Below are 22323 nucleotides of genomic sequence, written 5' to 3'. Positions count from 1 at the left end.
AGGCAGGAGGCCTGAGTGCGGTGTCAGACCTCCCCACCCCCTCAACGGACCCAGGCTGTGCTTGTTTTGTCCTCACCCTCCACCCTGGTTGAAGATGAAAGACTCAAGGCGATTCTGAAACACACTGAAGAAGTCCTGTAGCCTCTGGGTCTGGGAAGTGGTATAGAACTCGGTCTGGCTCAGCCAGCAGCACGGTGATAGGGACAGGGAGAGGCTCCCAGCGCCGTCTGTGCTGAAAGAAAGGCAGCTGGAAGAGAAAGCTCTTCTAAGGCTGTGTGATATTGGTCACGTCGCTTTCCCTTTCTGCGCCTCCATGTCCCGGTCTGTGAAATGGGCACAGCAAGGCGCAGGCCTGGAGACCACGAACAAGACAACCCAGCACTGGCAGTCTGGCTGATCCCAGGCCAGTCTGACCATCTTTCACCGTCTCCCCGCCCTTTCTCTGTGTCTCCCTGAAAAGGAACAGTTCATTGAGCTGTGCAAGACGCTGTACAATATGTTCAGCGAGGACCCCATGGAGCAGGACTTGTATCATGCCATTGCCACGGTGGCCAGCCTGCTGCTCCGCATTGGCGAGGTGGGGAAGAAGTTTTTCGCCCAGCCAGGCAGGAAGCCCAGGGATGGTGCCCCTGAGGATGACGAGCCACCAGCCCCTGACCCTGCACAGGACCCAGCCCCGGAGCTTCAGCCTCCAGCTGCCGGTGACCCCCAGACCAAAGCGGGGGGAGACACCCCCCTCGGGAAAGCGCCCCAGGAGAGCCAGGTGGTGGGTGACGGGGGCAGTGGCGAGGGCCGGGGCTCCCCCTCGCAGCTGCTGTCCGATGATGAAACCAAAGACGACATGTCCATGTCCTCCTACTCGGTGGTCAGCACAGGCTCCCTGCAGTGCGAGGACCTGGCTGACGACACGGTGCTGGTGGGCGCGGAGGCCCGCAGCCCCCCAGCCCCCACCCGCGGTGGGGGCACCGTCGACACAGACTGGTGCATCTCCTTCGAGCAGATCTTGGCCTCCATCCTGACAGAGTCCGTTCTGGTGAACTTCTTTGAGAAGAGGGTGGACATTGGACTCAAGATCAAGGACCAAAAGAAGGTGGAGAGACAGTTCAGCACGTCCAGTGACCTCGAACAGTCTGGAGTTTCAGGCTGACGGGGACCTGGCCTGTCTCTCCTCCTCGCCCCCTCCTCCCTCCTGTTCTGTTTTCTCCCTCAGGACGCACCCCTCCTGTTCTCCCCAGATGCAGTGAGTTGTAAATGGAAAAAAAGGCTGAACAGCCCCAGTTGGGCCCAGACAGAGGCTCCCAGCCCCCTCTTCCTGCCTGCCTGGTGGGACCCGCCTCGGTCCCTGTGTCCTGTCAGAGGCTGTCCGTCCTGGCCTGCTTGCCCAGTGCCTCTGTGCCCCGTTCAGTGGCCAGGCCACACGGCACCTTCCACTCTGGCGGGGCGGGGGGGGGGCGGTCCTGCAGCTGAGTACTCCGGGGGGCTTTCCTGCCATTTGGCACCAGGCAGGGGATCCCGTTGGGCATCAGGGTGCTCTCTAGGAGCCCCTGAGCCCCTGGCTGAGGGACACGGGCACAAAGTGTCTAGTGCACCGGGGCGGATGCCGTGCGGGCGTTACTCTAAATGCTCTTTCAGCTCGTCAGCCTCACCATTAACCTTAAAAGCACATCCCTCAGGTCCTGATAGATTTCCTTATATTCATTTCAGTTGGCTGAAAATCACACTGTGCTCAATGCCTTAATAAACCCCCGAAAGAAATCAATACCATACTGTGTACTGAGCCTTAATGTGGCCTCAGCTACTGCTTGGGCTTCTGGCTTCTTCCCAGGCAGGTGGGGGCCCAGGCCATGTTCCGGAGGTTCTGGGCACTTAGACCCCCACAGGGGTGGGGCTTCAGGCCCCCAGGGAGAATGAGGGCACAGAAAGTACTGATGCAGGCCCAGTAGGGCTTGAGCTGACCTCTGCCGAGGGAGGGTCCCAGGCACCTCAGGCACAAACAGCCTGGGTCCAGTGGGTGCAGGTGTTGGCCGGGGCTTGGGCTGCAGCAAGCACTTGGGCTCAGCAAGTTGCTGTGGGGCCACAGGTGACAGGCTGAGCCATGAGCACCCCCTAGCTTTGTAGCAAGAGCTGATCATCAGTGTCTAGCGTTCACCCCTCCCTCCACCCCTATCACGTGGGGCATCTCTTCTACTGAAAGATAAATCTGAGGGGCGCCTGGGTGGCTCAGTTGGTTAAGCGTCTTCCTTCGGCTCAGGTCATGATCCCAGGGTCCTGGGATCAAGCCCCACTTCGGGCTCCTTGCTCGACGGGGAGCCTGCTTCTCCCTCTACCTGTAGTTCCCCCTGCTCACACGCTCTCTCTCTGACAAATAAATAAATAAAATCTTAAAAAAAAAAAAAAGGTACATCTGGGGCTGGGGGTTTTTTCCTCTTTTTTTTTTTTTTGGTAAGTAGGCTCCCTGCCCAGCCTGGAGCCCAGTGTAGGGCTTGAACTCACGACCCTGCGATCAAGACCCTAGCTGAGATCAAAAGTCAGATGCTTAACCAACTGAGCCACCCAGGTGCCCCTGTTTTTGTTTTTTAATTTAATAGCTTTATTGAGGCATTATTTACATGCCGTAAAATTCACTCGTTTTGAGTTATAATTCAATGATTTTGAGTAAATTTACAGAATTGAGCGACTATCACCACAATGCAATTTTAGAAAACTTCCATCACCCTCCTCCCCACGTGCAGCCAATCACTGTTCCCACCCCCAGCCCCAAGCAACCGCTAATCTACTTTCTATCTATAGGTTTTGTGGCTGGTTTTTTAAATAACGGTCTCCATGATTTTACCTTGTTCACAACTGCTGGGTCCCATCTCAATAAATGCAGCAAAACAACATCAAGGAAACTGAATAACTGCTTTCTTAACAACAACAAAATGTCGTTAATCAATGTAATTTCATTCCTAGTATTTACACAAACTGACCACATGTTTTGCCATAAAGTAATTTCAAAGGGTTCGTATCAGAAAGACCATATTCTTGGCCATAATGAAATTAAGTAAAGATATACATAAAAATCCCACAAAGTTGGCAGTTTTAAGTCTTAAATCATAATCAATTAGATTTAAATAATGTGAAATTTGGATAAGTATTTTACATATCATGTAGAAGTTTAAATGTAAGAATATGCCAAAGAAATTAAACAAGAATATAAAACAGGAATCTAGCCTTTCATATGATAAAATAATATACAAAAATGTACAGTACTTTCATCTATTAATCATTCAACCTGCAATGACATTCAAAATAACCAGAACAGTAACACTAAAAAATAGATGGATAATACAAGTAAAGCTTTAAAAATACCTCTGTAAGTAAACGTAGTATTTTAAAACTGCTCACCAAGTGATGTTATGCCAAACCAAGTCGATTTTATAATTCCCAAGAAAAGTATATGAATTTTTAAAGATTACATATTTATTATAGAAAGGGAAAAATACAGAAAAGTAGAAAAACAATTTTCCCAGTATTTAAGATTACTCAGTATTTTTGTGTTTATTTTTTTCTGTTTTTTTGGGTTACAGTAAGCAACCATCTTTTTCAAACCTGAACCCATACCACATACGAAAAAATTTTAAGATTTTAGAGAGAGAGTGCATGCACATGGGGGGGAGGGGCAGAGGGAGCAGGAGAGAAAGAATCTCAAGCGGACTCCGTGCTCTCGCTGGATCTCACAACCCCGAAGATCATGACCTGAGCCGAAATCAAGAATCATAGCTTCACTGCTTCACCAACTGAGTCATCCAGGTGCCCCATGAAATTTTTATTCTGCTCTTTTCATTAAGCATAAAACATTCTTTTCAGATGCCTTCTGCTTTCAGCCACAATAACTCGAACACGTGAAAATAAAGACCACCCAAATGAGAACAGGGACTATATATCTAGAGCTTGCTATAGAAAAGGAGTCAGCCATCATTCCTTACATTTGGCAGAGACTCAAAGGTAGAGGAGTGGGAAAGCCTTAGCGTGAAAACAAGGGAAGGCTTAAGGTGTGCTCTGATTAGAGGCTGTTGGCCTGGAAGTGGATGCTGGCTACCTTAGAAGGGTGTCTTTTTTGTTGATGTGAGGAGCATAATTGGCTTTCTCTGGTTGGTCCTGAGATGAAGAGGGAAGTGCAGAATATAGGGAAATGGGCAGTTATTGACCAAGTCCTGTCTGCTCTAGAGGTTGTAGGTTGGCTTGGGGGGGCGTTGGGCATTGCTTGCTATAAAGGTTGTCATATGTGGTCTGGCCACAGTCCGTTTGTAAATCCATCCTCTCATTTTTTTTTAAGATTTTATTTATTTATTTGAGAGAACCACAAGAAAGCGAGTACGGGGCGGGGGGGGGGGGGGGGAGACAGAAGGAGAAGGGGGGCTGGATCCCAGGACCCCAGGATCATGATCTGAGCAGACGTCAGTTGCTTAACCGACTGAGCCACCCAGGAGCCAGCCCCTCAAACATAATTTTTTAAACTAATTTTTTTCTCATATAGGCTACTGTGCAAAGTTTGGAAAATATAAACAATTTTAAATCCTCTATAACCGTAAACCCTCCACCCCGCTCCTGGAAATAAATAATGCCTGGTTTTACCTAACTCAAATTACGTGCTCTTTGTAACTTCTCTGCTTTCCATCAATACACATGACGGCATTTGCACGTCGGACTCAGATTCTCTGTAATGGACCTGCGTGATGGCCCATTTTGGGTTACAGTAAGCGACCATTCTTTAGCACGTCTATTTCCATTTTCCTGTTATACGTCAGTGAACACTCGTACACAAATGATAAATCTGGGTGAGTCAGATTATCTTCTTAGTGTAGGGTAACTGCCAGATCATCTTCCGTAATGGTTTTTCCATCTGACCCTTCTCCCAGAATCCGGCAAGAAGGGTTCCTCTCCCACATCCTTGTCAGGATCCGGTGTTGTAACGCTAACAAGATGGTTTATGTTATGGGCACGCGGGCTGGCGTTAGGGTGCGTCCCAGAGCGGCTGGGACAGAAGGGCTCCTGCCCCCCAACTTTCCAGAGTGGGTAGCCGTGGGGCTTCCCCGGGGGGGCTAGTTTCGTTCACAGCCGCTTCTCGTCTCCGGGAAGCGTGGGGCTGGTGAGCCACCCCTCGGGATCCTGGATGCCGCAGCCCTCGGGGTGCAGGCTCAACGGCTACCAAAGGCCGCCTCCGCCCAGAGGTCCCGCGAATTCCAACCCCGAGCCCCAGGGGCTGGGCCGGGGCGGGGAGGCGCCCTCCCGCTCCCTGTCTGCGACCAGAAGCAGCAGAGGGAACGGCGCGGACAAAGGCCGGACCTGGAGTCGCGGCTGGACGACCTGCCCTTGCAACTTCAGTCTTCCCAGCGAGCCGCAGCGGAGACGTGGGCTTAGGAAGAGACGGGGGCCGGCCCGGCCCAGACAGCAAGTCGGTGACCTGGCTGACGCAAACCCCAACAATGCCGCTGAGCTCCCGGGTCACGGGCACAGGTACCCCCAACGAACCGCCGAGACGGTCGGCGGGCTAGAGAGGCCCGAACGCCTCAGTGGGAGGGGGCGGAGCGGGGGCGGGCCGAAGCGCAGAGCGCACGCGCACGCGAGGCGGCGCCGGTGTCTGGAGGACGGGGAACGCGTGCGGGAGACGACGCCGGGGCGGACAGGAGCGCAGTGCGCATGCGCAGCGGCGACGGGGTCCGCCATGGCACCTTCACAGCGGGTGCGGGTGCTGCGCTGCTGTAGTTGTCGCCTCTTCCAGGCGCACCAGGTGGGGTGGGCATCGGCCTCCCCCTCCTCCGGGCGCGGGGAGGGCGGGCAGGATTTGGCGGGGCCGCGGGGGGCCGGGCCTCCTCCCGGTGCCTCGCCCCCAGGCGCGGACGCGGTCCCGTGCGGTTGCTTGGGTCTCCCTGACGCCCGGACTCGTGACGTTGACTGGCTCCGAGGACTGGGTTTTGATACCTCTTCATAACGTCGTTCAGGGCTTTTTTAAAGGTTTTGGCATGGTGGTTGTAAGATTCGGAGAAACCAGGGGGCATGGTTTCTGCGGAGGCGGCCTCGTGACTTCTTGCAGATAGTTGGGAAAAGCAGGTTGAGGAGAGCCTCTCCCAACGCGGCTCTTTCTTAATTTAACTCCTAGGGAGATGACAGTTTTTAAAACTGAGACACGACTGGTCGTGCCTTGCTGTGCACCCCTTCGCTCTGCGGTGTCTCCATGCTCGTGATGAGGGACTGTTCCGCTGACGGTAAACAGCCCGTGCATGGAGTGTTTTGAACAGGATAATCGGTATCTCCAAAACATACTGCTTCCCTGACTTTCAAGACGCAAGATAGGGGAAGTCACTTAACCTGTTATCCTGGATTGCATTTCATCTTTCTGCTTGATGTCACCTAACAGTGCCGTCGAGCGAATCTACTTCTGACAGTTCTCTCTTCCCCCTAGTTACCTGCTTATCTGCTGTGCCCTGAAAAGGGATAACATCCACCTTCTTCAAAATGAATGTTTAAAAAAAAGTCAGATGCTGAGTATGCACCTGTAAGCTTACTGAGACCCTAAGGGCTATTTGGGGGCTAAGAAATTGTTTTTACTTACTTCACTTTTTGGACTGTTTTAGGAGTTGAGATTAAATGGATATCATTTCCATTTTTTAATTATTATACATATGTAGTACGCACTCACAGTCATTTTCAACTATGAAAAGTGATTTGAAACTAAAGGGAGAAAAGAGTTAACAGTAATTGCAGATGTGACAATTTCACACATCCCATTTAATCTCAACAACCTCTGGATTAGGTATCTATCATTCTCATTTTACAGAGATGAGAATACAGAAATCCAGAGAAGTCAAGTGGTCTAATAATAAATGGCAGATCCAGGATTGTCTGACTGCAAAGATCCTGTTAGCCCATAATGTCTCTCCAGACTCCAGACCCCCAGAGCTAGCCAGTTACTGCGTGTCCTTCCAGACCTTTTTTTTAAATAAGTGCATTTCTTACTTGCAGATATACCCAAAGAAAGCAGTGTTTTTATGGTGCTTGAAGTTGGATGCTAGAGAATTAGAATTGCTGAATCGTAGGATATGCCCACATAAATTTGTAGCAGGTGCTTTAGGTGCTACTGTCCTTAGAATCCTTTTGGGTACTTCACCAAAAAAACTGATGGTTTTTGTATTATGATCATACTCATATTAATTTTGATAAATCAACCCAGGCATCTTTTTGATGTTAAGCATGCTACTTCATTCCATTTTTTTAAGCAACTTTGTGTCCTTTGATAACACTTTCTTTGTTGCTGTTTTAAATGGACTCTTCCATTAGCTTTTCTAACTAGGTATTTGCTTATATAAAGGCTCTATTAACTTTTGAAGCTATATTAACTTTGTACTCAGCCCCACTATATTAAATTATCTTACTGTTTTTAGTAGTTTTGCGTTTGATTTTCTTGAGTTTTCTGGTAAAAAAAAAAAATCATATCTATAATGATAATTTTTTTCCTCCTCTCCAGTTTTCATACCTCTGATTACTTTTTCTTTTCCGATTCCATTGGCAGAAAAACAACAATAGTTGAATAGTAATGGGGATTTTTCGGCTTGTTCTTGATTTTCATGGGCGTGCTGGTAGTGATTTTCCAGTTTTAGAGCTGAATGTAAGGTATTTTTTCATGTTAAGAGAGAACCCATCTAGTTAAATTTATCAAGAATCGAAATTAAATGTTGTGGAAGTAGTAGAAATCTACTTGACTTTGTTTCATATGGACAGCCAGTTTTCCCAGCATCATTTATTGGTCTGTTTTTTTTACTCCTAAAATGCCACTTTTATAATATACTAGGTTTTTTACATATATGTTGCTTGTTTTTAGACTTCTGTGCTTTTCCATTCATCTTTTAAAGTCATTATTTTTGATTTAGCGCCACCTGTTTTAAATAATCATCTAAGCCAAATTTCTGGAATTTCATTGTAGGAGAAAAAGAGTCTCAAGTGGACATGCAAAGCTTGTGGAGAGAAGCAGTCATTTTTGCGGGTGAGTCCTGAGAAACAGGGCATCTAACAGCCCTGCAGAAGCGTGTTTCTGTGGAGTCCCAGCATTCCAGTATTGGGAACGAGTGCCCTAGATCTAGAACTTTTGCCCCCTGGGTTCCTGTTCCTTCAGGAAGTGAAATGGATGGAGCAGTGGCTGGAAGTTACCTTCATTGTTTATTCAGTCAGCAAGTATTTATTGAGGACTTTCTGTGTGCAGGCACAGAAGAAACAAGGGAAGGCAAAGCTTTGTTATTCTTACCCTCACAGATGTGCTTCACATAGAAGAGAAACTGATGCACACTTAAGCAGGTCACTTAAAACTAGACTGAGCAAATGCAAGGAAAGTGCAGGGCCTGTAAGGAGATGACCAGGCAGTGAGACCCAGCCGGATGGGTGCGTGTGGGTGCGTGTTGCTGCGTGAAGCGTGTGGGCGAGGTGGGCTCAGGAAGTGGAGGCCATCGGGAGACACTCAAGAGAGAGTGTATGGACTGAAGGAAGCTCAGGGGAAAAGCTCTTATTGAGGCCACTTCAGTTCTTTTCAAGTGGGTACCTGTTGTTCCGCCTCATCTCTTTACACCCACAAACTGTCCTGCACCCTTTGCCTCATTGAGCCCCTCATTCACCTTCTCCGGCCCTTGATGCCACTTCTCCCACCTTAGCTCCTCGTTCCTCTCCTTCAGCCATAAAGCCTTTCCTTTCAGACCCTGAAACAATCCAGACATGCTGCACTCTGACGGCCTCTGTGCTCATTGTTGGGTCTTCCCCTAGCTCTTCTCATTATCCTGATTTAGATATTCTATCCGAGTGTGTTTACGTGAGTATCGTTTATCTCATGGAAGATCCATGAGAGCAGAAGCTTTGCCTGGTTTGTTCACTGATACACCCTCTCATGTTAGCACAGTGCCTGGCACAGTAAGTGTTCGCCCAGTAAAGATTTGTTGAATCAGGAATGACCAATCCCACAGTGATTGGCATTTAGGTCGGTTTTCGTTTTCATTGTTACGAACTCTGCAGTGCAGCTTCCTACAAAGACCTCTTTCTTCACTAGGCCAATTATTTCCTTAGGACAAATTCCTAGAAGTTAAATTGCTATTTCAAAGTAATCTTTTGACCATAGTTCTTTTAGTTGCAAATAGTGGGGGGGGGGGGGAACCCACTTCAGAATGGCTTCAACAAAATTAAAAAAAAAAAAAAAGGTACTGGCAAGGTAATGGGGTATCTTGGGGAATGCAAGGGGGGGGTTTCATCCCTGAGCCCTTGAAGGACCAGCCCCGAGAACTGCAAAGCTGCGGACAATGCAAGCATCATTTTTTCTTCCCCTTCTTTCCCTGCACCCAGGTTCTCCCTACATCTTCCTTCCCCTCTTCCTGCCCCTCCTTCCCTTCCTCTCTCTCCCCAGATAGTTCGTAGTCACAGACTCCACCCACAGAGCACAGACTCTCACTTCAAGCCAACTAGAATAGCTGAGTCCCAATTAATAAACTGGGAGAAGCGATCTGATTGGCCCTGTTGACCCAAATGTCCACATCTGGTTGAGCCAACTGGGACGGTGGGAGTAGGGAGGATCACATCATTGGTCAGCAGTACAGCTGCTGAGACCCACCCCGAGATTGGGTTTCCGAGGACAGGGAGCTGGCTCGTGAGCTAGTGACTGCTGCTTGTTTTTCACGTCAGCATATATTTCTAAATTCTCCAGGAGGGGGCTCTGCTTTGCTCTCGCACCTCCGTGCATGTGTAGTGGTGCCTGGCTTACGGTGGACTAGGCCACAGTGACAAATAGACAACAAAACGGTGGTAGCCTCACACAACACAGATCGTCTCTCTTGCTCTTGTAACAGTCCTGGGAGGGATTGAGATCCACAGGGCGGCCGTCCTTGGTGTGGTCATTCAGGGACCCAGGCCCCCTTCATCTGGAGGTTCTGTTACTCCCCGAGGCCTGTCTCCTGCTGCCTGCAGCCACTGAAGGGTAAGAGCAGGAAGGAGCTACACAGGAGGCTTCTAGGGGTCAGGCCTGGAAGTGGCTCACATCCCATTAGAAAGAACGTCTCATGGCCACCCCGACTGCAAGGAAGACTGGAAAACGTCATCCAGTTTGTGCCCAGATGAGGGGAGAAGGATATTAGCATTCGGCTGCGGTCCCCGCCGTGCTGGCGAGCACACAGCCTGCCATTTATGCCAGATGTCAAGTAGCGTCTGGCAAAGCTTTGTCATTCCGTTCTTCAGTTCCTCTCTCCCATTCTCACTTGCACTTGCCCCAGCTGGGCTTTTATTCCCCACAGTGCAGTAAAATGGCTCCTGTCAAAGTCAGTGGTGCTCTCCATTTGCTAAAAACAGTAGGGAGTTCTCAGGCCTCCAGAGACTTGACCTATTGGCAGCGTCTGTTACAGTTTGTCATTTCCTCCACCTCAAACACTGTGTTCACTTGGACTTCCAGTAATCCCACTCCTGGTTCTCCTGCTGTCTTTCTGGTTGTGTTTCAGTCCTCTTGGCTAGCTTTTTCCCGTCTCGCCACCTTCTAAACATGAGAATTGCTCTGGTGCTCAGTTTGTTGGCCTCACTCCCTTAGTGGTCTGAGTGGAGATCATCCGACAGTTCTGGGATGTCTGTCTCAGACCCCAGGCCCAGCCCTGAACCGCCCGTTGAGCTCTCTACTGGTTCTCTGACAGGCATCCAGAACCCCCCTTTCCAAACAGAAGGCCTCGCCTCCCCCCACCCACCTGCTCTCCCACAGTCCTCCTGGTCACATACGTGCCAAGTCCCTTGTTAGTTGTTTGGGCTAAAAACCTCAAAGTCATCCGTGCCTCTTTTTTTTTTAAACACTCTTCCTCCAGTCCATCAGCTCTATGAGGCTGCACCCAGACTGACCATTTGTTACTACAGTGGTCTGGGCCACACCACGGTTGACAGCAGCCTCCTAACACCTGCCCTGTCGCTGCCCTACAGCCTGCCCGCAGCACCACAGCCTGAGTCCTGCTTCAGCGTGTGCGGGGCCAAGCCACTCTCCCCAGCCTTCCAGGTTAGAGCAAAATCTTGGTCCTACAGACAGGGCCAAGTGTGCCTGGTACAAAATGAAAATGGGAGGTCCCTTGTTCGAAAGCAGGAAAAAAAGCTGTGAAAAGTACTAAAATATTAAGTTTTTCCTTTCTTTCCTGGTTTCTCTTGACTTCTCATAATGTTTTTTATTTACTGTGGAATGTCTTCCTAAGTTAAGAAAAACCAATTTATTTTAAATTATTAGCATGAGGGCGCCTGGGTGGCTCAGTTGGTTAAGCGACTGCCTTCGGCTCAGGTCATGATCCTGGAGTCCCGGGATCGAGTCCCGCATCGGGCTCCCTGCTCAGCGGGGAGTCTGCTTCTCCCTCTGACCCTCCTCCCTCTCGTGCTCTCTGTCTCTCATTCTCTCTCTCACAAATAAATAAATAAAATCTTAAAAAAAAAATTATTAGCATGAATTTTACCATTGGTATTGTGCAACACCAGTTTAAAATGCAAAGAGCGTGTAGTCCATATGCAGAATAATACAAGAGCATTTACTATATATGCAGGATCATCTAAATTGCCCTACTTGTATTTTGGAGCTCATACATGCCTGTGTATTTCATCATTACCAGGACAGTGGAAATGCTGCACAAAATTAATTCAGCTTTTTTCTACTTATTAATATGCACACTCTCTCCCCACACTATCCCCCATCAGCTCCCTGATGCGTAAGGAAGGACTGAAAGGGAAAGGAACAAGGGTTTCCCTGCCTTGCCTTTTCCTTCCGTGTCATCGTTTTCAGTATAAGTGATCAGCTGTTCTAGGCAAATAACAGGAATAAAAAAAAGATATGATAGTTCCTTGGTTGTTCGTGTGTGTTTAGAACACCCTTTTCTCTGCATCTGAAGCAAGCTCTTGTTCTGTGGAAAGCCTGGCCTCTCAGGCTGTGGGTGCCTCCACCTACTCAGGTGTAGATGGCAAACACTCAGTGTCTGGACTCCGACTCTCCATGAATAGTCGCACTTGTTTGTGGTGAGTCCACTGGAATCCTGTGCTCCTGGGTCATTGAGCATGCTGTATGCAAATGGTGCAGCAAGGAACAATGGACATGTATGGAGTGTATATCCCTGCTTACAGACATGACCCATTGTCCCATCAGACTTCACTTACACAAGTTCAAAGGTAAGATTATTAAGAATTTCAAATAAAAAATTAAACAAAAAAATGTTTTCAAGATGGCAGCAACAGAACAGGTCTTGTGCCCATGAGCCTGACTGCTGTGGTTGGGACTACACTCAAACCTCATCTTGTACCATTTTCCCCCAGTACACTCAGCTCTAGCCATGTGGCCTCCTTACAGTTCCCCCAAAATGCCAGGTTCAGTGTCCTTGCTCTCATGTCCGTTTCATTGCTTCTGCCAGATGCTTTCCCCCAGGTATCTACATGGCTTCGGCCCTCATATCTTCCTATTTTGTGTTCAAATGTCACCTTAGTGATCTAGTCCCTGAAAACCCTATATAAAATTGTCTACTCTGTCCCCACTGTACACCTTTCATTGCCTTATTTTCCTCGGTGGTTCTTCTCATCATCTGATGGCCACATAGTTATATGTTTATATAATATATAGAATGTACACTCTAGTGTTCACTAGAATGTACACTCCACAATGACAGTGATTTTTGTCCACTCTTGTATTGTCCTTACCTAGTTCAGGGGCCTGGCACATAATAGGTGTGTGATAAATATTGTTAGACAAATAAGCGACTGCTAAGTGAAAAAAAAAAAGTACTTCTTTTTATTTTATGTTCCTTTGCTCATCAGTGAATACTAAGTATCCTATTGTATGTTTATTGGTGGTTCGTGTTACTTCTCTTCCACATTTTTTTTTTTTAAGATTTTATTTATTTATTTGACAGAAAGCACAAGTAGGCAGAGAGGCAGGCAGAGAGAGAGGGAGAAGCAGGCTCTCCACTGAGCAGGGAGCCGGACATGGGGCTCGATCCCAGGACCCAGGGATCATGACCTGAGCCAAAGGCAGCCGCTTAACCGACTGAGCCACCCAGGCGCCCCTCTCTTCCACATTTCTTATTCACATTCATTAACCATTTAGTGTGGGGCTTGGTTGGGGCTGAGTGTGTCTTTGATATGTAGAGTTCTGAGTGCTAGAAGGACAGCCAGATAGCCAAGAACTATTAGTTCCTGAGACTGTTAGTTTGTAAATAAATTACTCCAGAAACAGTGGTCAGTCATCAGGATTTCTGCTTCTGGGCCTTGCAAAGGACAGCGTTCCCCTTCCTGAGGTACATCACTAATGGATCTGTTTCTCAGCATTTTTGTCAACACTTTTTAAACTTACTTAATTTTTTGTTTTTCAGACTTATGGTGAGGGCTCTGGTGCTGACTGTAGACGCCATGTACAAAAATTAAATCTGCTGCAGGGACAGATTTCAGAGATGTCACCCAGGTACAGTGGTTTGAGAAGGGCATGGTTATCTTGTCTTGCCCTGTGTTCCCCTTGAGTGGTTAGTAGAAGTAGAAGATGAAGAAATCCCTTAGATTTCCATATGGTGATTAGTTCCCCTGAGTGGTCTTCCCACTGAAAATAACTAAAAATGCTAACTATAGTATTTTGTACACTGATGAGATGGCAAGGAAGTCAGTGAAATATCAGAAGTCAAAAATAAAGCAAAAGCCAAAATCCAGAGAGTAAGCTGCTCTGGAGCTTCCATTTAGATGGCTGGGAAGGGTGCAGGAGACAAAGACAAGGCCTAGGGCCTGATCATTGTGGGAGGGTCAGTAGGAGACTGCCACAGAAAGCGGAGTCCCCAAAATACTACACCCTCGGTGGATGAACAAATGAACTAGAAATGCACCCTCTCTGCAGCAGGGAGCATGTTGACCTTGGCATTGGCTAAGAAAGGGAACTCTCTCTCTAGGGTTTTATAAACACAAGAAAGCTGTCACATGGCTTTTCAGCCTTTTACATGCACTGTGTGAAAAGCCTCAAGCTGAGAATTTTTAAATTGTCCAAGGAAGCAAAGGTAAATGCAGCTCCTCTGGAGCATACATCTTCAACCCAAGCCTGAGAGAATTTCCACAGATAAAGTTCCAAGAAGCATCTACTCAGAGTTAAAAATCATTAAACACTCAAGGAGATATGTCACCATGAGCAAAAAACAACAGAAAAGTGAGACACACAAGACTTCAGAGTACAGAATGTATATTTAATACATTTAATGAGATAAAAGACAGGGTTGGTAATTTAAAAAGCAAAGGACTTCAGGCCACCTGTCAGTACAGCATGCAACTCTTGATCTCAGGGTCATGAGTTCAAGCCCCACATTGGGGGTAGAGTACAAGAAAAAGAAGAAGAAGAAGAAGTAAAGGACTTTTAAAAACAACCATGTGGGTTTAACGAACCAAAAAGAGTTTGTAGAAATGAAAAACATAATCATTGAAATTAAAAATTCAGTGGACAGGTTAAGCATTAAATGTAGCTGAAGAGAGAATCAGTGAAATGGAAGTTAAATCTGAAGAAAGTATTTACAATGCAACACAGAAATAAAAACATGGAAAATGTGAGTTGAGAAACATGGAAGCTACAGGAAGAGTTCCAGCAAGAGAGAATAAAGAAAGTGGGGCAAAGGCAATATTTGAAGAGAAAAGACCAGAGCATTTTCCAGAATCAAAGGCTTACATTCTTAGATTTAAGAAACAATAAATCTCAAACTGGATAAAGTTAAATTATTTTATTTGCAAACAACATGGTTGTGTATATAGGAAATCCTAACCAGCCTATACAAATGCTACTAGAGCTAATATTCTACCAAGATCACAAGGATACAAAGTCAACATACAGGGGTGCATGGGTGGCTCAGTCGGTTAAGTGTTTGACTTCAGCTCAGGTCATGATCTCAGGGTCCTGGGATTGAGCTCGTGTAGGGCTCCTTGCTCAGTGGGCAGTCTGCTTCTCTCTCCCCTTTGTATAAATAAATTCTAAAAAAGTCAACATACAGAATTAAATTATTTCTATATAAATGCTATGAGCAATTGGAAATGATTTTTTAAATCAAATACCATTTAGAACAGCATCAAAAAATTAGATACTTAGGGATAAATGCAACAAAAAATGTGCAAGATCTATTCAGTAAAACCTACAAAACATTGCTGAGAGAAATTAAAGAAGAGCTAAATTAATGAAGAGATATAACATGTTCATGGATTGGAAAACTCAGTATCATGACGATCTCAAGTTTATCCGAAATTGGTAGAGACAACCTAATCCAAATCAAAATTCCAGTGGGCTTTTTTTTTTTTTTTTGGTAGAAATTGACAAACTGATCCTAAATTTATATAGAAATACAGGTACCTAGAATTATCAAGACAGTTTTGAAAAGAACAGAGCTGGAGGACTTCTACAGCCTGATTTCAAGATCTACTATAATGCTGCAGTAATTGAGACAATGCGATATTGGTGAAAGGCTAGACATACAGATAAATCAGAAGGTAAATGGATAAACTGTGGTATGTTCATACAGTGGAGCGCTGCAACACTGAAAACAACGTGGGCAAATCTCAAAAACACTGCTAAGTGAGAGAAGCCGGACACAAAAGACTACATGCTGTAGGGATCAGGGATTTTCTGGGGCAGTGGAGAATTGCCTCTAAAGACACATAAGAGAACTTTTAGGGGTGATGAAAATTTTCCACATCTTGTCCATTATATCTCAAAATTTTTTTTCTAGATGTTGACTGGATGATAGTTTCAAAGATATCATTCATCAAAGCTCATCTAACTATACACTTAAATTTTAGTTTATTTCATACCTTAAGTTAATTTTTAAGGTTAAAAAAAAATCTGCCCTTAGACACAGCAACATAATGAAATCACAGAACACAGAAGACAAAGGGAAGAGCTGAAAAGTAGCTGGAGAGAAGAGAGATCACCTACAAAGGAACAGCAGGATTATCAACCAGGTGGCCGGGTAGGTGTTGCATGTGCATGCCCTCATTGCCTCTTGTGGCCTGTGAGGATCGATGACTTCTACATACGGATGAAGAAACTGAGGAATAGATGCCCACATCCGGTTGCTCACTAGAGAGAGTCCCCATTTGATGGTGCCATGTAACCACCCTGTCGGATGCGGGTGGGCGTGGCTTTGCGCCAACCTCCAGCTCTCGCATGGTACGTGTTCTCATGGCCAGTCAGTCCCAGTAGAGGCCATGGAGGCCCTGGCCCCCCACACTTCTGCATGTGGCGAGAGAGCCCTGCTGCCGCAGGGAGGCTGGTGGAAGTCACTGTGACACACACAGTGCCTCTCCTCTCTCGCAAGGGTTGAGGTAGAACTCTAAGGACTTGTGTAACTGTGTGCAGTGGCGACTTGGCCAGTGCTGACGGGAGGGACCCTGTGCTACGAGGCTTCAGCCGATGTTACTCTGTCTGTATCCCAGGCCCTCAGCAAGGCATGGGCACACGTCATCTCTTTCATCTTCATAGTCACCCACACCGTCTTGTCCCCATTTGTGGGTGAGGGAACTGGGGTACGTTGATGAACCCAAAGCCACACTGTGACAGTGACAGCCAGTCATTGGCAAAGCCAGGATGCAAACACGGGTCTGTCTAGGTGAAGAGTCAGCCCCTTCTGCCCTGTGTCGCCTTTCCCATTGATGGAGGGCTTGACCAGCCTAAATCTGAACAGCAAATGGTCCCCCCTCGCAGGCCCTTCTGAACTGTTTGAAGATCACCAGGTTACATCACAACAACAGACCTAAGATCCTAAGATCTCTAGAGCAGTCCTTGATATCCACTGTCAAGTATTCACATCCTGCTGTCCCCATCTCCTTGCCCTCCGTCTCCCTAGTGATTTCACTAAGGACACATGTACAATCTTTCACCAAGGTCTCTGGAAGAACCCGGAAATGTTGATGAAGAGGAAAATGCAGGGCCCGTGCAGGCTGAGCGTGGGAGTGCGCAGGTAAGTGTGTCCCAGAGGGGGTTCCATTTATTCATTTGTTGGTCTTTTGTGCAGCAAACGCGATCGATAACGGACACTTGGCTTAAAGCTGCAGGGAACACAAAAAGGAGTAAACCCATCCTTTTGTGAGGCAGGAGACAGCCATGCATAGCAGTAATTACAGGACTCTGAAAAGGGCATTGTCTCTGGCTGGGAGAACTCCTCTGAACTTAGCTTGAACTTACCTCCCCGTGTTTCTCGCCTTGGCCCCGTCGCGCCCTGGGCACACCTCAGCTAGGGAAAGGATGCTCTGGCAGAGTACCTGGCTTTCGGGTTCCCTTTCTCCAGACCAAGCCTCCCAGCAGGGCTCACATCCAGTTTTCTGCCCCGGTGCCCAGTAATGTAGGTGCTCAGACCGTGTTGGGTGGGCGGTGTGTGTCGGAGCTTGAGTGACTGAGGTGACACCATGGGTACGTCCAGGGTGCCGTGGGTACGTGGAACACTGTGTCCTGCCAGGGCCAGGGCGGTGCGAGCAGCTGTCCGAGGCTCCCCGCCCAGCTGAGGACACAGCCCGCCTCTGCTCACAGAAGTGCGTTGGCAGTGCCCTCCCTCTCCCAGCTCTTCATATTTGTATTGTAAACGGGAGCGTTGCTTATACTCCACTTTACACAGCAGCTCTCACATGGTTGGCCCTATACGTTCAATTTGTCCACTGAGGGACTCCATTTTACATCGTCACGATTATGACAAGTCCTGGTTTGCACCCTGGAGTTTTCACTCATGTCGTTCTTGCGTTGCTGTAGAGTTTGCAGTGATGCCCGTATCTACAGAATATAGTGGTGGTACCAAGTATTTACCCCATGATGATTGGGCATGTAGATTATTTCCAGATTTTTGCTACAGTGAGTATTCGCTATGATTTACCTCACTTTGTTGAGCATCTTTGTGCCTTTGCCTTCCTTTGGAACCCCTAGGTCGGGGAGCGTGGACATTTGGAAAGTTCCTTGATGAGTCGTGTCCAGCAGCTTTCCCAAGCTCTGTGCCAGTGTTCACGGTCCCCAGTGGTGCCTCAGGACGTCTGTCTCCCCAGTCCCCCCCTCCACCTGGCAAAATGCCTTTCCCGGGACCAGGGTGGATGTGGGTCCTGAGAATAAACTTACTCCCCAATCCCGTAGGAAAAACCTCAGTCCTCAGAGAACCACTGGCTGAAGTATCTGGAAAGAGACTCGAAAGAGCTGGGGATAGAAAGAGGAGTGTGTTTCGAGAGACCGCCCTTGTGCAGGACAGAGAAGCCAGAGCCTCCCTTCAACACAGGCCCGCCTAGAAAAAGGTGCGGAGCCAGTCATCAATGCAGCCATCGCCCCACCCCCACGGTGCCTGCCAGCCGGGGTAGCAGCCTGGCTGGCGCTGGCCACCAGGGACCCGCACCACCAAGCCCTCCTTGGCCTTGCCGGGTACTGGGTACTGTCGTGCAGCAGTCAGGGTTGGGCGGGATGTCAGCATGGGCACCTTGTGACTGCGCACAAAGTGAAGTGTGGCCGGAGTAGCTGGCGGTTCTGGGAGCTTGTCGCCTGCTGCCGGGAAGACTGACCTTTTGTAGGTCTCTTCTCTAGACTTACTCTGCATTTCAGTGAGTCTTCTGAGACATTACCTTCTCTAGATCCAGGGTGGCCCCTACAGGGCAAGTGAAAGTGACATTGGGAGGTAGATTCCAGTTCAAAATAAGAACTTTCTAGCAACTACAAGCTTGGGGCAGAGAAGCGGCCTGCCTTGGATGTTGTCGGGCAGCCTGCTGTTGGCAGTGGGGCAGAAGCTGAGCGGCCACCTGGGTGGGAAGCTGTGTGGGAGGACAAGGTCCCTACCTGTGCTGGGGTGACTGCCAGGTGTGGTGATGGGACTGGATTCTTGACAGTGCTTTCCCTCCACCAGGAAATGCAGCCAGAGCGCAGTCTGGCCTCCACACAGCCCCAATGTCCAGAACCTAGGTGATTCTGAAGTTACCTTGGAGCCCCAGAAGGTCAGTGACTGAGTGATTGAAGTGTTTCTCTTCTGGTCCCAGTAACCATGAAACACACATAGAATTGTTTACTACCCGAGTGTTTTGTCTGCTCTGACTTAAGCCAACTCCTTTCTCTGGCCTGACCATTTCCCTGCCATACTCAATCTCAGTGATGTGAGCTCCCGGGCAAAAGGACAGCTTGATGCCTTGGAATCAACCAAGGTTGACCAGTAGGGCTTTTCTGAGTCAGAACCCTTCTCTTCCCTCGACGTGGCGTGGCAGGTCTTTGTCAGACTGTCCAACATGGGACCTGCCCTGGACTTCTGAGGCGCTGTTCACAGCTTCACCTTCACTTACCCAGGTGTGTCCTTTCACACCGAGGCACTGTCTTCACCTAGGATCTGCTCTTGTTCTTTTTATTATTGAAGTATGGTTGACATACGATGGTATATTAGGTTTTAGGTGTACAACATAGTGATTTGGCAACTCAGTACATGAATCAGTGCTCACCATGATAGTCCTTGTCCGTCAGCATACATTATTACAATATTATTGACTATATTTCCTATGCTATATTTCATCTCTTTGAACTTTGTACCTCTTAATCCCTTTCATCTATTTTGCCCATCCCCTTGTACCCTTCCCAAGGACAATCACCAGTTCTCTATATTTATGAGTTCCTTTTTTATGCCTGAGTAATATTCCATTATGTAGATACAGACCCCATCTTCTTTTTCCATTCACCCATCAGCAGACACTTGCGCTGCTTCCATATCTTGGCTATTACAAATAATGCTGCAGCAAATATGCATAGATCGTTTCAAACTCGTGTTTTTGCTTTCCTTGGGTAAATATCCAGTAACGAAATTATTGGATCATATGGTTTTTCTATTTTTAATTTTTTGAAGAAATTCCATACAGTTTTCCACAATGGCTGCACCAATTCACATTCCCACCAACAGTGCACACGAGTTCCCTTTTCTCCACATCTTCCCCAATACTTGTTATTTCTTATTTTTTTGATACTACCCATTCTGACAGGTGTGAGGTGATATCCCATTGTGGTTTTGATGTGTATTTCCCTGATGCTGAGTGATGTTGAGCCTCTTCTCATGTGTCTGTTAGCCATTGGTATGTCTTCTTTGGAAAAATGTCTATTTCGGTCCTCTGCCTGTTTTTTAATTGGATTATTTGGGTTTTTGGTGTTGAGTTGTAAGTTCTTTATATATTAAGGATATTAACCATCTTCAGATACATCATTTGTGAATACCTTTTTCCATTCAGTATGTTGCCTTTTCATTTTGTTAATGGCTTCCTTCACTGTGCAAAAGCTTTTTATTTTTATGTACTCCCAGTATTTTATTTTTGCTTTTGTTTCCCTTGCCTGAGGAGACATAACCATAAATACGTTGCCAAGGCCAATGTCCAACAGCTTACTGGCTCTGTTTTTTCTTAGGAGTTTTATGGTTTCAGTTCTCACATTTAGGTCTTTAATCCATTTTGAGTTTATTTTTTTGTATAGTCTAAGAAAATGGTCCAGTTTCCTCACCATCTTTCTTGGAGAGACTATCTTTTCCCCATTGTATGTTCTTGCTTCCTTTGTCCTTGATTATCTGGCCATATAATCATGGGTTTAATTCTGAACTTTGTTATGTTCCATTGATCTAGGTGTCTGTTTTTGTGCCAGTACCATACTGTTTTGATTACAATACCTTTGTAGTATATCTTGAAATCTGGGATTATACCTCCAGGTTTTTTCTTTTGCAATTTAAGGATTATTTCTTCTAGTTCTGTGCAAAATACTATTGGTATTTTCATGTGGATTGCATTGAATTTCATAGATTGCTTAGGGTAGTATGGACATTTTTAACAGCATTGATCCTTCCAATCCATGAGCATGGTTTATCTTTCCATTTGTTTGTGCCCTTTCAGTTTCTTTCATCAGTGTCTTACAGTTTTCAGAGTATAGGCCTTTCACCTCCTTGGTTAAATTTATTCCTATGTATTTTATTCTTTTTTTTAAAAAAAAAGATTTTATTTGCGAGAGGCAAGAAAGAGCACGAGCAGGGGTGGGGAGAGGAAGAAGCAGACTCCCGCTGAGCAGGGATCCTGACACTGGGCTCAATCCCAGGACCCCGGGATCATGACCTGAGCCAAAGGCAGACGCCTAACGACTGAGCCACCCAGGTGTCCCTTTTTGTTTTTTGGGGTTTTTTGCTATTTTATTATTAGTGTATAGAAACACAATAGATTTCTATATATTCATTTTGTAACTTTACTGAATTCATTTATCAGTCCTAATAGTTTTTAGGTGGAGTCTTTAGGGTTTTCTATATAAAGTATCATGTCACCTGTAAACAGGGATGGTTTTACTTCTTCCTTACCAATTTGGGTGCCTTTTATTTCTTTTCCTTATCTGATTGCTGTGATAGGACTTCTAGTACTGTGTTGAATAAAACCAGATGAAGGCAGGCCCCTAGTCTGCCGGCCCGAGAGCAGGGCAGTAGGTGGAACAGAGAGCGAGAAGTGTGGGAGCCCCGAGGTGGAGAGGAGGCAGCAGCAGTGCAGGCAGGGGGACGTTCCCTCCCATCCCTTGGTTCTGCCAGGACACGGTTCTCTTCTCTCGCTTCCATTGCAGGACCACGCTGGCCTGGCCGGGAAGGTCATGGAAGGCGGCAGCCACAAGGATGGGGGCACCAGGGAGGTTTCTGTTCCTCAGGGGGGTCCTCCACGTCCGGCCCCGCAGCTAAGAGCCACGTCATCCAAGTGGGATCGCTTCCTTCTGCTGCCTGGAAATGGCCCACGTGTGGACACGGAGCCCCCAGTACCCCTGCACAGAGACCCCAAGCCAGCCGGGGCAGCACTGGCTGAGCAGGGGACCCCAAGGGAAGGGCGCCCCAGCAGGCCCCTCAGTGCACCCAAGCTTCCCTGGCCCACACACACTCTCACATCGGGGTCCCAGAGGCCCTGCGGAAAGCCCCCCAGACAGCCACAGGACACTGGTCCTCTGGCAAAGGGCAGGCCCACGGTCACAGGGGTACAAGAGCCCCCACTCGTGCGACTCTGTGACCTCTTTGAAACTGGTGAGGACTTTGAGGACGACCTGTGAACTGAAACTAGACAGTTACCGACACGGACACACGTTACATGAACCCTTCTCCCCTGGACCTCTCGGCCACTGCAAAGGGAGCTCCCTAATTAGCTTTTAAATAGGACTAGGGTTGGGGGGCACCTGGGAGGCTCAGTCGGTGAAGCGTCTGCCTTCGGCTCAGGTCATGATCTCAGGGTCCTGGGATCGAACCCCGCATCGGGCTTCTTGCTCAGCGGGGGGAGTCTGCTTCTCCCTCTGCCCCTCCCACCTGCTCGTGC

At 47.5% G+C, this 22323-nt stretch overlaps 2 protein-coding genes across 2 annotated transcripts in view; both read left to right on the top strand.

Annotated features, from left to right (window-relative positions):
* Window positions 1–2270, top strand: part of TBC1D9B (TBC1 domain family member 9B) — a 38773-nt gene extending 36503 nt beyond the window's left edge. The window contains exon 22 of the mRNA XM_021689942.1: window positions 461–2270. Coding sequence (XP_021545617.1) covers window positions 461–1147 — 687 coding nt within the window. The 3' untranslated portion in view covers window positions 1148–2270. The remainder of the gene's footprint in view (window positions 1–460) is intronic.
* Window positions 2271–5692: 3422 nt separating this feature from the next.
* Window positions 5693–22235, top strand: LOC110580265 (MRN complex interacting protein). The gene is made up of 7 exons (XM_021689919.1): window positions 5693–5773; window positions 7964–8023; window positions 13377–13465; window positions 16901–16976; window positions 18131–18285; window positions 18885–18972; window positions 21593–22235. Exons 1-7 carry the CDS (start codon window positions 5708–5710, stop codon window positions 22061–22063), a joined length of 1005 nt encoding a protein of 334 aa, XP_021545594.1. The 5' UTR covers window positions 5693–5707; the 3' UTR covers window positions 22064–22235.
* Window positions 22236–22323: the final 88 nt, after the last annotated feature.

The sequence above is a fragment of the Neomonachus schauinslandi genome, chromosome 7 (genome assembly GCF_002201575.2).
Source record: "Neomonachus schauinslandi chromosome 7, ASM220157v2, whole genome shotgun sequence".
NCBI lineage: Eukaryota > Metazoa > Chordata > Mammalia > Carnivora > Phocidae > Neomonachus > Neomonachus schauinslandi.
The sequence above is the reverse complement of the archived record's forward strand: the minus strand, read 5'-3'. Positions and strand labels throughout refer to the sequence as shown.